Source organism: Neovison vison, chromosome 2 (genome assembly GCF_020171115.1).
Source record: "Neovison vison isolate M4711 chromosome 2, ASM_NN_V1, whole genome shotgun sequence".
NCBI classification, from domain to species: domain Eukaryota; kingdom Metazoa; phylum Chordata; class Mammalia; order Carnivora; family Mustelidae; genus Neogale; species Neogale vison.
This window is the reverse complement of record NC_058092.1, coordinates 215,831,848-215,846,574: the sequence shown is the minus strand read 5'-3', so window position 1 is coordinate 215,846,574 and position 14,727 is coordinate 215,831,848. Positions and strand designations below refer to the sequence as shown.

Below are 14,727 nucleotides of genomic sequence, written 5' to 3'. Positions count from 1 at the left end.
GGGGTGGGGTAAGGCTGCCGATGGGGAATAGGATGTTGATGGCCAGGAATGCAGGGATCAGTGGATGTGACAGGGGACAAGTGGATAGTAGAAAAGGACGATGGAGAGGAGTCAAGTGAGACACGACAGAGAGAGGGGCACTGACTCCTGACCTCGGCCATCCTGACGCTCTCTGGGGGTGGCCTCAGAGGCTGCTGTGGTAATCGCAGAAACAGGGCCCGAGTCTGAGGAAGGGGCTGTGCACTTCCCCCAGCGTCTAAAAGGGCGCGGCGTTATTTGTATCCAGTCCGGGAGGTGGGGCAGAAACCCGGCGCTCGGCGCGTCTTCCCGTCGCCTGGCAACCGCCACGCCCTCTAGGGAACCCAAGGACTGAAAGGGGCGGAGCCTGTGGGGCGGGCACCTGGGCTGGGTCTCTTAGAGGCATATGCAAATTATCCCGAATGGGGCGGAACCAAGGATAGGAAGGGGCGGGGCACCCGAGAGGCTTGGCGGAATCTCAAGGTCCGTTTATGAGGTGCTAGGGAGAGAGGGCAGTGGGGCAGATCCCCGCGGACGCTAGGGCCCACGTAGGACCAACGCTTAGATGGAAATGTGGATCAGAGGTTTCTGGAAGGACCGGCAGCCACTCTCTGCTCTCTGTGACAAAGATTCGGTCGCAGGAACAAGAAATAATCTCAGATTGAGTTTTAATTCAACTCTAATGAAGCAGCTTCTGTGTGCAACACACAGAGGGGAAAGTAAGGCAGAGAAGACACAGACCCTGCTTTCAAAGAGTTTAGTCACCAGTGGTGAGAAAAACAGGGTGCAGCCTCGTAGCACTCTAGGAAAACGGATGTGGAGCCACACCTTGAAAAGCTACCTTTCATCTGGGGCTCTTTTCTCAAGACCAGTTCTTCTCCCTCTCTGCCACCATCCCCTTTAGCCTGCAGGTACAAAGAACGGGAGTAAACAGCTTGGTCTTGAAACGTGGAAGACCCCTCTCTAGTATTCTCATTTCCCTTTATCCTCATCCTTACTGCCACCTCTCCTCAGTCCCATAGCTATTCAGGCTACTATGCATGGATATGTATTTTTGAAAAGTGTATACACTTTTATTAGTTTATCTTTTAAATGCTTGACGATGATATTGGACTTACGGATCACCTTATTTTCTACTTTTTTTCACTCCATGTTCTTTTTTCAGATCTGTCCTTTTGCTGTTTGTATTGCAATCCTAGCTTATCACTTCTGATTGCTGCCTAGGATTCCATATTGGACATCCACACTGTGACTTCCATTCCCCAAATGGATACCAACGTCACCTCCACCTCTCTGATACCACAAACAAAGCAGCAATAATCATCCTTGTCCCTGATCTTTTATGGACCTACATGCAATTCCTAGGAAATATATGTTCAGGAATGAGACTGGTAAAGTTAAAGGGGATGCACAGGGCCACCGCGATGGGTTATGCAATCTGTCCCGTACAAAGACATCCAGCCAGGGGGCCTTTGGGGGCTGGAACACAGTTCCTATCTTTCCTATGTCATGTGCCCTGCTGAAGGAAGACGTGTCGTTTTCTTCCCACAAAAGCTCTGTTCCCAGGCAAGTCATGAACCTAGAAGACTATAACCATCCAGAGGGTATGCCTTTTTAAAATTCATCTGCTTAGTGGTGGACACTATTTTCCAATGGAACAAATGGTGCCTTGTAGCCTGGAAGAAGTCCTGGGTGCTTACCTTCACCAAGTACTGCTGGATCACACCCCAAAAGTACTGCCTTATACTATGCTCCACTGCATAGTGTAAGGGTTTCTGTCCCCCCACTCCCATCCTTGCCAGTGCATGGTAGTTTATTCATAAACACTCACATGGTGTTTACTAAGTGCCAGATACTATTCTAAGTGCCTTACAAATCCTGACTCATCTAATTAGCCAATTTGATAAATTCTGTCAATTATCATGGAAGTAATGTCAACATATTTTGTTTTACTTTGCATCTCTCTAACTACTAGTAAAATTGAACATTTCTTCACACATCCATAAGCTACATGCAGTCACCTTCTGTGAATTGTCTATTTATAGCCTTTGTCTATTTTTCAATTGCTCTTTTTCTTTTTGATTTGATTTGCAAGAGGACTTTGCAAAGTCTGGACATTAATCTACTTTCAAAGACTAGAAACTTGGCTGAAGATAATAATCCTTCATTTTGTAGCCCTTCATCTTTTTTTTTTTTCCTGTTTATATGCCCTTTCAGATAATTTAACAAGTCCTTCTCAACAACCCCAAGGCCATAAAGGTTTTCTCTATCGTTCTCTTCCATTAGTTTCATAGTTTTATTTTTTTAGCATTTAGTTCTTTAGTCCATTTGGAGTTCACTTTTGCATATGGTGTGAGCTAAGGATCCAATTTTTTTCTCAATGGAGTTGAGACCATTTTCAGCATCTTGGTTCCCACATATAGATGGGTCTGTTCTGACCTCTCTGGTTTGCTCCTGCGCCAGTACTACAAGGTTTTATTATGATGGTTTTGTAGCCAGTCATCAAGATTGGAGAGCAAGTCCCCCAACCCTACTTCTGTCAAGACTGCACTGGCTTCTCATGAACCTCCATCGCCCCATATAATTTTCAGGATGCTTTTCAAGTTCCTCATGAGAAATCTTAATTGGAACATTACTGAACATGCGAAAAATTCACATTCGTACAATTATATCTCATTGATAAATGGAGATTGTATAGCTGTTGACAAACGTGACATAATATGGCTGAGGCATACTGTGCGTGGAGGTGATGGGTGAGGTGGGAGATGAAGCTGGAGAAGCGGCCTGAACCAAACTGCAAGCCCAGCTAAGAGAAATGAGGCAAGCATAGGGCCGCAACACAACTCGGGCTGCATGGTGTGTTTACAGGAAACCTGTTCACACTGTGGGACTATCAGATTGTGGGACCACCATGATCCAGAGAGACCCGGAAGGTGCATAAGCACAGAGAAAGATGGGGTGCCTGGGTGGCTCAGTGGGCTCGGGGAGCCTGCTTCCTCCTCTCCCTCTGCCTGCTTCTCTGCCTACTTGTGATCTGTCAAATAAATAAATAAAATCTTTACTTAAAACAACAAAACAGAGAAAGACTTAGAGGGCCCAGGCCACCCATCATATCTTGCCCTGGAATCTGTTGTGGTGCTATATGTCTTCCCATTTCCCAACAATCCCCTGAAGGATTATTTTACAAGCAGATGACCTGCCAAGGTGACAGAAATTCAATCCAGAAAGTTTTTTTAAAGCGCTGGCTATATTGTAGGTACAAGACTGCCCAGGGGAGCCACAGAACTAACTAAGGCAGAGACACAGCCCTTTGCATTCACGATCTGGCTTTGGGGGAAAGAGAGAAAGGAAAGTCTGCAATTAATTCTAACACTATACGATGGTCTAGATCATCTAGAACATGCCATGCCAATAGTGAGCACAATGGGTGCTCTGGCAGTCTAGACACTGATGCCTGACAGCTTCACTTGCAAAACAGGAACAAAGAGAAAGAGAGAGAGAGAGACCAAAACAAAGGAAATCAAGGAACCGCAGGAAGTGGAAAGGAACATGCCACGTTCAAATCACAGGGAAGAGATGCAGGTGGACATCAACTTGGATGGCTGAATGGATGAAAGGATGGGTGGTTAGACAAATTAATTGCTGCTGATGAAAGAGAGTGCTTCGTTTCCAGTTTTCCAGATTACTGAGGACCCTGCTCCCTTCTGTTGTTGTAATAAAAAGGAGCACTAGGTGGCAACATACTACCAAAAGTCCTCACCTTTGAAAGTCTCAAGGAGAAACTTGGTCCGCCAAGATTGGGTCAGCCCCTAATTTTAGGCAAGAAGGCTTCTGTCAATTTCATTTCTCATTACAACCCCTTAATTTATTTAGTGACCATCTACTATATGCCCAACCTATGTTGCATACTATGGAGAATATAAAAGGAGCTGAATAAAGACTCTCCTCCTATGAGAGCATAGGAAAATCAAAACATATATGGAATCCCTCCCCCACACAAAAAATTTTTAAAACAGTCCAAGGTTGGATGTCCTAAGCATTGAAATGAGGATGTCGGAATATAATATCCAGTGTAATCTGGACCCTTTAACTTTCTAGTGCCTTCCTTCTCCCACAGCTCCTTCTTACCCCCAATGGCTTCTTTGAATTCTTCATACATGTCATGTTCTTTCCCAATGGTTGGAGTTCACAGAGGCGGATCTTTCTGTCCCGTACACTCGACGCGTCCTCTTCACTTGGCTGACTCCCATCCACCCTTCCTTCAGACCTCACTTTCTCAGGGAGATCTTTTCTGACCAGCTTTCAACACCAGATTACCTTTACAAGTACCATGTATTCTGTTTCTTGGACGCCCCCTGAAATGGTAATGAATCAAATATTCACAGAAATAGTTGCTTAATGTCTGTCTTCTCTACCAGACTATCAAATAACAAGAAGACAAAGATCACGTATATCTTGTTCAGCCCTGTCTCCATTGGTGTTATAGACGGCACCATGTCCCCCTAAAATTCGTACGTTGAAACCCTAACCCTCACTTGCCAGAATGTGACTATATTTGGAGATACAGCCTTTAAAGAGGCGACTGGGTAAAAATAAGGCCATTAGGGTAGGGTAAGCCTAACACAATCTAAATGGTATCCTTATAAAAAGAGGAAATTTGGACCACAAAAAGACACCAGGGATTCATGTACACAGAGGAAAGACACAGTAAGACCACCATCTGCAGGTCACTCAGAGAAACTAGACCCACTGACACCTTGATCTTGGTCTCCTAGCCACCGGAACCATGAGAAAAGATATTTCTTGTTGTTTAAGCCACCCAGTCGGTGGTTCTTTGTTATAGCAGCCCAGCAAACTAATATAAATGACCATCATTCCTCTCAGTTTAAAACTATTAAGTGAGTGTCTATTGAATTAGTTCTAAAATAAGAAAGAAAAGTGAGGGATGGCATAAGAGGGACAGCTATATGGTAGATTTAGCCCCTGAACTTGACCTTAAATGATACAGATGGATTAGAGATATGTAAGAAAATTGAAGGAATCCCAAGTATGGGAAGGAGCATTGGGAGGAATGCATTCTTGCATTCAAGGCAAGAATGCAAAAATCCTGCTACAGGGAAGCTGGGGTCCCTCTCAGAGGCCAGTGGACACTAATGTTGATAAGAAGGCACGGGTGAACGCAGAGAAGTGCCTGTAAACTCGAAGATGAGGGATGGCCAAAGACACACCCATTCGCTCTGCCACATAACTTGAATATATGATCATGAACTGTAATACCTCTGCAAAGCTCTTTGTTTAAACCTGGATATAAGTGCCTCCCACAGTATCCTCCTAGGATTTCTAAGCTATGTGTTGTGACTCCTTAATAAGGACAGAGTTATATACTAGCATTCACCTCCATAGCAGCCAGCGAGGACATAAAGTTAAACTCCAGGGCACCTGGGTGGCTCAGTGGGTTAAGCCTCTGCCTTCGGCTCAGGTCATGATCTCAGGGTCCTGGGATCGAGTCCCGCATTGGGCTCTCTGCTCAGCGAGGAGCCTGCTTCCCTCTCTCTCTCTCTCTGCCTGCCTCTCTCTCCGTCTACTTGTGATCTCTCTCTGTCAAAAAAAAAAAAAAAAGTTAAACGCCAGAAAAGCAGAAAAAAACACTGAGGTGTTGTCCTACGTGGCACTAACCAGCCCTAAAGGAAAGCAACTGGGCCCCAAAGGAAACCTACTCCTCTAAGGGATCAGAGAGGTCCTGGAGGCAATTTAGGGGGGAGTCCGAACAGCCCACAATCCCCTTCTCTGAGACTAGTAACTCCCACCAAGAAGTATATTCTTCCCAGAAGCCAGAAGCCAAAGTGTTATAGATGGCCCTATCTGACTCCCTGGGGCCATAGCTGAAAGGGTCGTGGTGAAGACCTGACCAACAAGAGGTCAATTCCATTCATTTTCCCGGGGATCTGTAATTGGGGTCAAGAGTTGCAAGCCACTCATTGCTGGAGCCTGGAACTGAGCCTGTGAACCCTGGGAGAGGCAGAGAAAGGTAGGCTAAGTAGAGGGAAGAATAAAGCAAATGAAAGTGGAGGGGAATCCACAGGCCCAAGAGAAGAAGGTCACAATCCCAGGAAGGCCCAGCAATACCTACTTGAGTTCTTCCAGATACAACCAACCTCCTAACAAACCCGCCTCATTTCTTTAAGCTACATGGAGTTCGTTTCCCTTCCCTATACTCCCCCAAACCCCAAAGCCCTGATCAACACAAACCCTGTTTATGCAGACATTCTTCTGATGTTGCTTGAATTTAGAATCCACGAAATCTAAACACTGTATTCGGGGCCCCAAACAGCAGGGTGGAAACTGCTCCAGTCATCCGATCTAACATTTCTCCTCCTGGCTGTTGAGAAGATTAAAAGCCCACGTGTAACCAAAAACTGTTAGCACTTATCAGCCTACCCCCCTGCTCACCTCGGATGGCAGAACGGAGTCCCAGCTGGCAGGTGCTCTCCAAAACTGTGCGGGCTATGTTTTATTCCTTTAATCTGCTCCTTTTCCAACCTGCCGTAGACCGAACTTCACAGAACATTTGTTGAGCATTTGACATCGGTTCCCAAAGCGTCTCCATACAGACTCCCCTCTTGACACCAGCCACAAAGCTCGAAGCTCAGGCAGATGCATCAGGAAGATGGAAAGATCGGCCATGAGGTAGGAGCAGTAGGCAACACCCCCTACCCCCTTGAACACCCAACCCCCCACCCCCATCCCTCCAGACGCCCCCTGCAGGCGATCATTTTTTACCACAAGGGGATGGCAGTATCACTGTCACCCAACCTGCCTTGCATTTTCTTGGCTTAACAGCAACTGCGCTTCTCCTAGTCGGATTCCTTTTGGGTCTGACTGGCTCATGCAGCGGGTGCTCCTACCAGAGAGGCCAGGCCTAGACTGCAGCCTGACGCCTGCTGAGAGCCAGTGAGGACTTCCGCAAACCCACTGGCTGACCACATTAGTTAAAAAGACTGAGGAGCTCCATGCAACCTGTTCCCACGACAAATGAATAATTAAATTGAATAAATAAATGAGTGAGAATAAATAGTTTTTTATTAAATATCCAAGCACAAATCCCTTTGACGGTGGGCCAGTGCTCTTCCACTGGCTATTCCCTGAAAGCACCATATTTTCGAACACCTCTAGCCTTTCCATAGGCTGGTTCCTCGTCAGGAATATCCTATGACTCCTTCCGTGTCCAGTTAGCCTTCTCAAAGCTCAGCTCAGTGTCATCTCCTCCAGGAAGTCTTCCCTAATTAGGAACTCCTCCTTTGTGTTGCTAGAAAACCTCCGTGTCACTGTCAATACACAATACTGTATCCATGTGTTTATTTCTGTCTTCTCCACCAGGCTAAAAGGACCAGTATTTTTTCTTTAAATATATTTATGGTGCTTGGGGCGCCTGGGTGGCTCAGTGGGTTAAAGCCTCTGCCTTCAGCTCAGGTCATGATCCCAGAGTCCTGGGATGGAGTCCCACATCGGGCTCTCTGCTCAGCAGGGAGCCTGCTTCCCCCCCCCATCTCTCTCTCTGCCTGCCTTTCTGCCTACTTGTGATCTCTGTCTGTCAAATAAATAAATAAATAAAATCTTTTATATATATATCTGACCCAGAAGAGAAAGTTTGATGAAAGAAGGAAAAACACAACTCACTTGCACACTCAGGCACACAGCAGCTACTCTTAGGAGTGACTCAAGGAAGTTAAAAGCCATTGGAACACAAACATTTGGGATCCTAAGATAGTTAACCAAAATCATCTCCAGGTACACAGCAGGTCCTCCAGCAGAAGTATGAAGGATTACAGTAAAACCATTTATCTCCTGTCTTCCCCTATCCTTGATACAAGTGCCAAACCTTGAACCAAATGTTTTTTCTTACCCACATGCCCAGATGCACAGTAGGTTCTCAACGAAATTTGACAACTCTCTTCTCATAGCTGCAGATAAGCACCTAGAAAACAAAACTACTTTCTACCCTGTGGGCAGGTTTCTTTCTTTGCCATCTCTGCTGCCAGATCTACTGTATGATTTCAGCAGCAGAACATGACCGCTGAGCTACTACTGAGAACAGGTGTTCTCAGAGACAACAGGTGTTCTCAGAGACAACAATGGGAAGGAGGCAAAAGCCTTGAGCCCCTCCTCCCACCCCCCAAGGAGCTTGAAACCCAGCTGAAGCTGAGCAGAACCATTCAAACCTCCAGGACAGCAGAGGCCAGTCTAAATCGACATTGTATTTTTAGACTCTAGCACCAGAGTCTGCCAACTTTTTCTGTAAAGAACCAGATTAAGAAATACTGTGGGCTTCACAGGCCACATGGTCTCTGTACTCAGCTCTGCTATTGGGGCGTGAAAGCAGCCGCAGACAGTACAGAAATGAATGGGCATGGTTTTGATCCAGTAAAACTTTATTTACAGAAACAGGTGGCACTCCGGAGTTGGCCTGCCAGCCACCGTTTGCCAACTCCTGATTTAGCACAATGCCTGGCATGCGGTAGGTGCTCAAATATTTATTGAATTAATGAATGCATAAATGAATGACTAAGGAATGAGAGAAGGCAGGTTTTTTCCTAGGATTACAGCTTGGTGGTTTAAAGTCCCAGCGTAGGGCTCCTGGGTGCCCCAGTTGGTTGAGCATCTGCCTTCAGCTCACATCATGATCCCAGAGTCTGGCGATGAAGCCCAGTCTCCTTGCTCAGTGAGGAATCTGCTTCTCCCTCTCCCTCTACTCTTCCCCTGCTCCTGCTCTCTCTCTCTCTCTCAAATAAACAAGTAAAATCTTCAAAAAAAAAAAAAAAGAAGAAGAAGCCCCAGTGTACCATCTTTAGACATTAACTACAGGGAGAGTAATGAATTCCTACTGACCAGAAATAAGTTTGATAGAAATTATCTGACCAACTTCCCCACTCCAAATGATGTGTGTTTGGAAATTTGACATGTATAAACCACTAACAACTTTCATAACAGAGATGTGAGCTAGAAGAATGGTTTAAAGAAGGATTTTTTGGGGGTGCCTAGCTGGCTTAGTCAGTGAAGCTTAAGACTCATAATCTTGGGGTTGTGAGTATGAGTCCCATTCTGGGTGTAGAGATCACTTATGAGTAATCTTTTTCTTTTTTTAAGTAGGCTCCATGTCCAGTGTGGAGCCCAGTGCAGGGCTTGAACTCATGACCCTGAGGTCAAGACCTGAGCTGAGATCAAGAGTCGGTGCTTAATTGACTGAGCCACCAGGGCACCCCAAGAATAAAAATCTTTAAAAAAAATTAAAACAAGCATTTTTTTCTCTTTCTCTGAATCATAACTCATCAGTCAGTTGTAGCCTGCATTTTTATTTTCAAAAAAGGGTAAGAGATGTGTAGAGAAAGAAGGGGGAATATATCAGAGTGTCTCACATGTAATAGGCATGAGGATTGTTTTTAAGGAATTTGTCTTTCAATTATAACACACTTTGATGTGTGAGTATATTGGGTTCTGAGGTAAAGTATATTTTCAAAAAAGTTTGGAAAAAATTTTAGCCATTGTAATCTCATTCTTGGGGAAATTCAGTGTAGTTGTACCCTTGAAGGGGATTTACTTTGAACAGAAAGATATAGCATAGTAGTTAAGGTCAAGATTCTGGAGCCAAAGTCCCTGGTTCAAATCCTGACTCTGTCACTTACTAATATGCAATCTCAACCATATTACTTGGCCTCTGTGGGCCTCTTTTTCTTCATCTGTTAAATGGGAATGCTACTGATACCTTCTGTGTAGGGTTACTACAAGAATGAAACAAGTTGTTATATGTAACATGCTTAAAGGATTGTATAACCGCATGGTAAAAATTTTACCTACTATCCTGTCATTAAACAATGTGACCTAGTCTCTCTGGGCTTCACTTTTTTTGGCAAAAAATCTCTAACCTGCTGGTTCCAAAATTCCTAGAAGAGGGAGGAATTCCCAGCACAGACCTTGGACAAAGAAATAGCCAAATGTAAATCATCCATGCTGTTCAACGGACTCATCTGTGGTCTCAGCAAAGCAGCCTGCTCCAATGAAATGCTCTGGAAACCAACTTGTTATCACCTCATGAAACTGCACACGAAGATGTATTCATGATGGCAAGAGATCGACCAAATCAAGGAAAGTGCTCTTCTTTTCCCATCCATCACTCTGTTCATGACTAGCACTGGCTTCCTGTTTCTCCCATTGTCATGTATTTTATTCCACATACTGGGATAATCACCGCTGGGGGTGAACAGGAAATCTGTCCCCCTGTTGGTTTGGATTTTTTTTTTAATATTCTTGACTGTAAAGTCCAGTGTGAGACTGCCCTGCAGCTGGTCTAGTGTTGGTCTATTGTCACCTTTCACTGTGGAATTTGAGGTGACATCTGGCACCTGAGGCTATGGAAAGAATTCCATTTACCTTCACACACACACACACACACACACACACACACACGAGAAACAAGCCAACAGAAAAATGGGTAACGTTCTGACTGTCTACAAATGAAGAAATAAAAATGGCCAATAATCCTGTTCTGTTAGGCCTCACTTGTCATTAAAGAAGTACACATCAACACACTGAGATATGTTGTACCTATGAAAGAAGCACACTAGAAGAACCTGGGTGGCTCAGTCAGTTAAGCGTCTTGATGTGATTTTGGCTCAGGTCATGACCTCAGGGTCATGAGATGGAGCCTTGCATCAGGCACCAAGTTCAGCATAGAATCTGTTTGAGATTCTTTCCCTTTCCCCCTGCTCCCCCTGCTCCCATGCTCTATCTCTCTCTAAAGTAAATAAGTTAATAAAACCTTTTTTTAAAAAAGGCTTGTTTCAAAAAAAGAAGGAAAAAAAAGCACCCCAGGTGAAGTTAGGAAACAGCCAGTGCTGGAAAGGATGTGGGGAAACAATCGTTCTCATGCTTTATCAATGAGAGTCTAAATGGGTGAGAACAGCTTTGGAGGATGCTTTTGCAATATGTACATCACCTTCGCCCAGACCCAAAACTATCAAAACATTCAACCAACACAGACTTCTCATTTGAGAAAAAGAAACCCCCTATTTGTTCCAGTCTCTTGTAGTCTCAAACACATACAAAATGACAGTCAGGTATTCTATCACTTGCCACCAATCACATTCCAAATTGACAAGTTAAAAACAAACAAACAAACAAAAAAGAGGTGAAAGAAGACATCCTTATCATCCTTATCCTGCACTAACTTGAACATGACATTTCTACTATTTCCCCATTAAGCATGATACTGGTTTTGGGACTGAACTTCACTCTTTATTTTTATCATGCTACAGGAGTCTTTAATTATATTTTGATATACCACTGGAATTCAGTATTTTTTTTAAAGATTTTATTTATTTATTTGACAGAGAGAGATTACAAGTAGGCAGAGAGGCAGGCAGAGAGAGAGAGGAGGAAGCAGGCTCCCTGATGAGCAGAGAGCCCAATGCGGAACTCGATCCCAGGACCCTGAGATCATGACCTGAGCGGAAGGCAGCGGCTTAACCCACTGAGCCACCCAGCGCCCCTGGAATTCAGTATTAATATCTGAATCAGGATTTCTGAAAGAGTATTTGTAAGTGAGATTAATGTCACTTCTCTTTATTGCCCCCCCTTTTAAGATTGTATTTATTTACTTGAGAGAGAGAGAGCAGGGAAAGGGGCAGACGGAAAGGGAGAATCCCAAGCAGACGCCACACTGAGCATTGACCCTGAGACTGTGACCTGAGCTGAAACCAAGAGTTGGACATGTAACAGACTGAGCACTCCCTTCCCCTTTTTAATGTTATTATTGGATTTTTGACTGATACATTATTACTGCCTAATAAGAAAAGAATTCCAACCATTGAGGTTTTTTTTAGTGTAAATGACTAACTTTTTAATTTCTATATATTGTATTTGTACTCTTCGAATTTGCCTATTTTTTTCCTAGTACTGTTTCTATTGTTTTATCTTTTTTAATAATTTTATCTTTGTAATTATATTGAACATAACTATTTCATAGTCTTTTTCAAACTGTTCTATTGTATAGAGTTCTTAAGAGGCGAATTCTCTTGTTTGTTATACCTACCAATCCCATCCCTCATGCGGTTCATTCCCTAGTTTATAATTTACTATAAACTCATCTCCAATAGGGGTTGTTTATGCTGTGAGAGATCAGAAGAAACAACTGGGTTTTGCAATCACGTCTGGGTTTTGCAATCACGTCTGACAGGACCAAGGAGAGTCATCTCTTTGGAACCAGCTTTGATATTTTGTGTTGACTTCAGGATTCCCTCACCACATGGGTTATGTAAACTGGGGCCTCACACCTACACATGCCGTAGCCAGGCTGGTGGTTTCCATTTCTACAGCAGACAACTTCAGCTCATCCAGAGCCCTGGACAAACCACAAACTTCCTCGCCGGAGTCCTGGACAAGTGGGAGAATTCTTTTTCCCATACTCTACTCCCTAAGGTCCTCTGCGGGGTTCCAGCTGTGGGCAGGGGTCCCTGTTCCAGGCCTCTGCCTTTCTAGAACCCAAGACCTGAGTGAATCCTCACCTCCAGTCAGCCATTCGAGGTTTGGTTTTTGTTTTTGTTTTTTCATTCATGCTTATTTAAAGTAAGTCTACTCTCCCAAGGTGCTTCTGAGTTCTCTCTTCTTGCCTTACCCCTAGAGCTCCCCCTTTCTTCCTTTCAATCATTGCTATCGGGCTTTTTTTTTTATCCCCCAGCTCTTCTGGGTTTGAAGCAGAGGGTCCCTAATTTCTTGGTCCCTCTTGCTCCTGGAGGCTGAATCTTTGTTCTTTCCAGTCTTTTAAAAACCCTTTCTAGAGTAAGCACAAGGCACTGTGGAAACTACATGGCAAGGAGGGAGATTGTAACCTAGGTTGTTCAAGGAAGAGTTCCTGGACGAGAAATTGCCTACTTTGAAGACTGAATGCACCTTAGCCAGGCCAAAAAATCAAAAACAAAAATAAAAGTGTGTGTGCATGGGGTGACAGTTTACAGAAGGAGGTGGGTGACAGTTGCAGGCAGAAGATAGAGCACATGTGAGTATCTATGGTGTGGGGATAGGAATGAATCCCATATCACATTCTGAGAAGCACAAGTTCCAGGAACTACAAGGACTTTGGTGGGGAACGTGTAGTGAGATGGGAGATTGGCGAGACAAGTCAAGGCCAATTCGTAAATGGCCTATGTACCCAATTAGGATACTGGACTCTCCTGAGAGCAGAAGAGAGCCCACTCAGGTGACCGTCAGGATACACAGAGTGAAATCATCAAGCTTAAAAGAAAGACAAATCTAATAAATGTTCCTCATATGAATAAGTATACACGGTCGGTTAGAAATTACTGAAACAACTTTGCACAAAGGATGATAATCCCAGAGGGCACTTAAGTACTGCCCTTCACATTCCAGCATATGTAACCCGGAACTCTTACCCCAAGGATTACAGGGCAGTGTGGGGGTGCTTAGGTCAGTGTTCCTACCCTCCAAGAATTTCTTCTACCAACTTTGGGGAGTATGAGTACCCCACCCATCCAATTTACAGACATTTTGGCAAATAAACAGCTCTTCCACACATGTTTCCCTAGATCACTCAGTCAAGAAGGAATAATTTCCTCTGCCCCCTTAAAATCCTCCCACTAGCAAGACCAAGAATCAAACACACACGAGACAGATTTTTTAACAGGAGATAAAATCAAATGTAGGTTCCTATGGAAGGGGAACCCACACAGATGAGGAAATTGCAAAGACCTTGAGGTAACAGGAGCTAAAATGACCTGAGGAGAGGAGAACTAACCTGAGGATACAAAGGGGAGAAAGACCAGTAGCAGGTCAGTGAAAGGAAAAGTTTGGAAAACAAAACTTGCCTTATTATGCAGAGAAGTTTCTTAGGTAAAGAGGAATCTCTGTTAACAGCTCTCCTCCTAGAGCAGGCAGGCTGTTGATGGGGGAGGTAAGGAGCTTTTCCTGAATCTGCCCGGGGTTCGATTGCTCCTAGCTCAAAATAATGTTCCTGCCAAACTGGCCCATCTTGGGGCAGCCTGTCCTTGGCCCCTACAAGCCCATTCCCCACCCCTCCCTATCAGCCGCCCAGACTCTGCCACAACTGTCCCCGATGTAAGGAAAGCGCTAGGAGCAACAGCAGACGCTGGAAAACAAGAGTAACCTGGGCCATGGGCCAGGGGGTCTATTTTTAGCACTTTGTCTCACTGCCTGTTTATCTTTGAGACTCAGCTTAATGTCTTCCAGGCGAGTGTTGAAATTATTTGGCGGGCTCCAAGAGGAAAGCCAATAGGTGATCTAGGACCCAACAGCAGTAGCAGTGGTGATAACCATTTGGACGGTGTGTTCCCCTCATCTCACCCCAAGGTCCTCCCAGGGGTGTCTGACTCCCCCAAAGCCACTTCACGCAGGATTGATTCAAGCCGTCGCCGGCCACTTCTACCGGCTGTGACACTGGAGGAGGCCACAAGGGGGAAAGAAGACGTTATGGACTTTATGGACTTCATAAGCCACGAAGGCCCACCGGGGGGACAGCAGCCGCTGTCCCTCCTGGCCTCCCCCAGTGCCCTCGCGCCTAACTTCACCGACAGCGTCTAACTCCCCGGACGTAAACACGCGCCGGACGCCACAGCGCCCTCTACAGACGGCAGCGGGCGGTCGCCAGGCTCCTTTGTGCCGGCTTACTCCGGGAGAAAGGCG

General features: G+C 44.9%; 1 protein-coding gene across 3 annotated transcripts in view; it reads right to left on the bottom strand.

Moving 5' to 3' along the window:
• CFAP58 (cilia and flagella associated protein 58) overlaps positions 1-6,728 on the bottom strand; it is a 118,633-nt gene extending 111,905 nt beyond the window's left edge. The window contains exons 1-2 of one of the 3 annotated variants that reach the window (XM_044240461.1): positions 6,469-6,728; positions 4,147-4,373 (exon numbers count right to left, since the gene is read on the bottom strand). In XM_044240461.1, the coding sequence (XP_044096396.1) occupies positions 4,147-4,182 (36 nt within the window). In that variant the 5' untranslated portion in view covers positions 4,183-4,373; positions 6,469-6,728. Of the gene's footprint in view, positions 1-152; positions 163-4,146; positions 4,374-5,413; positions 5,427-6,468 lie in introns of those variants that run through there. The other 2 variants (XM_044240462.1, XM_044240464.1) reach the window with 2 other exon arrangements.
• Positions 6,729-14,727: the final 7,999 nt, after the last annotated feature.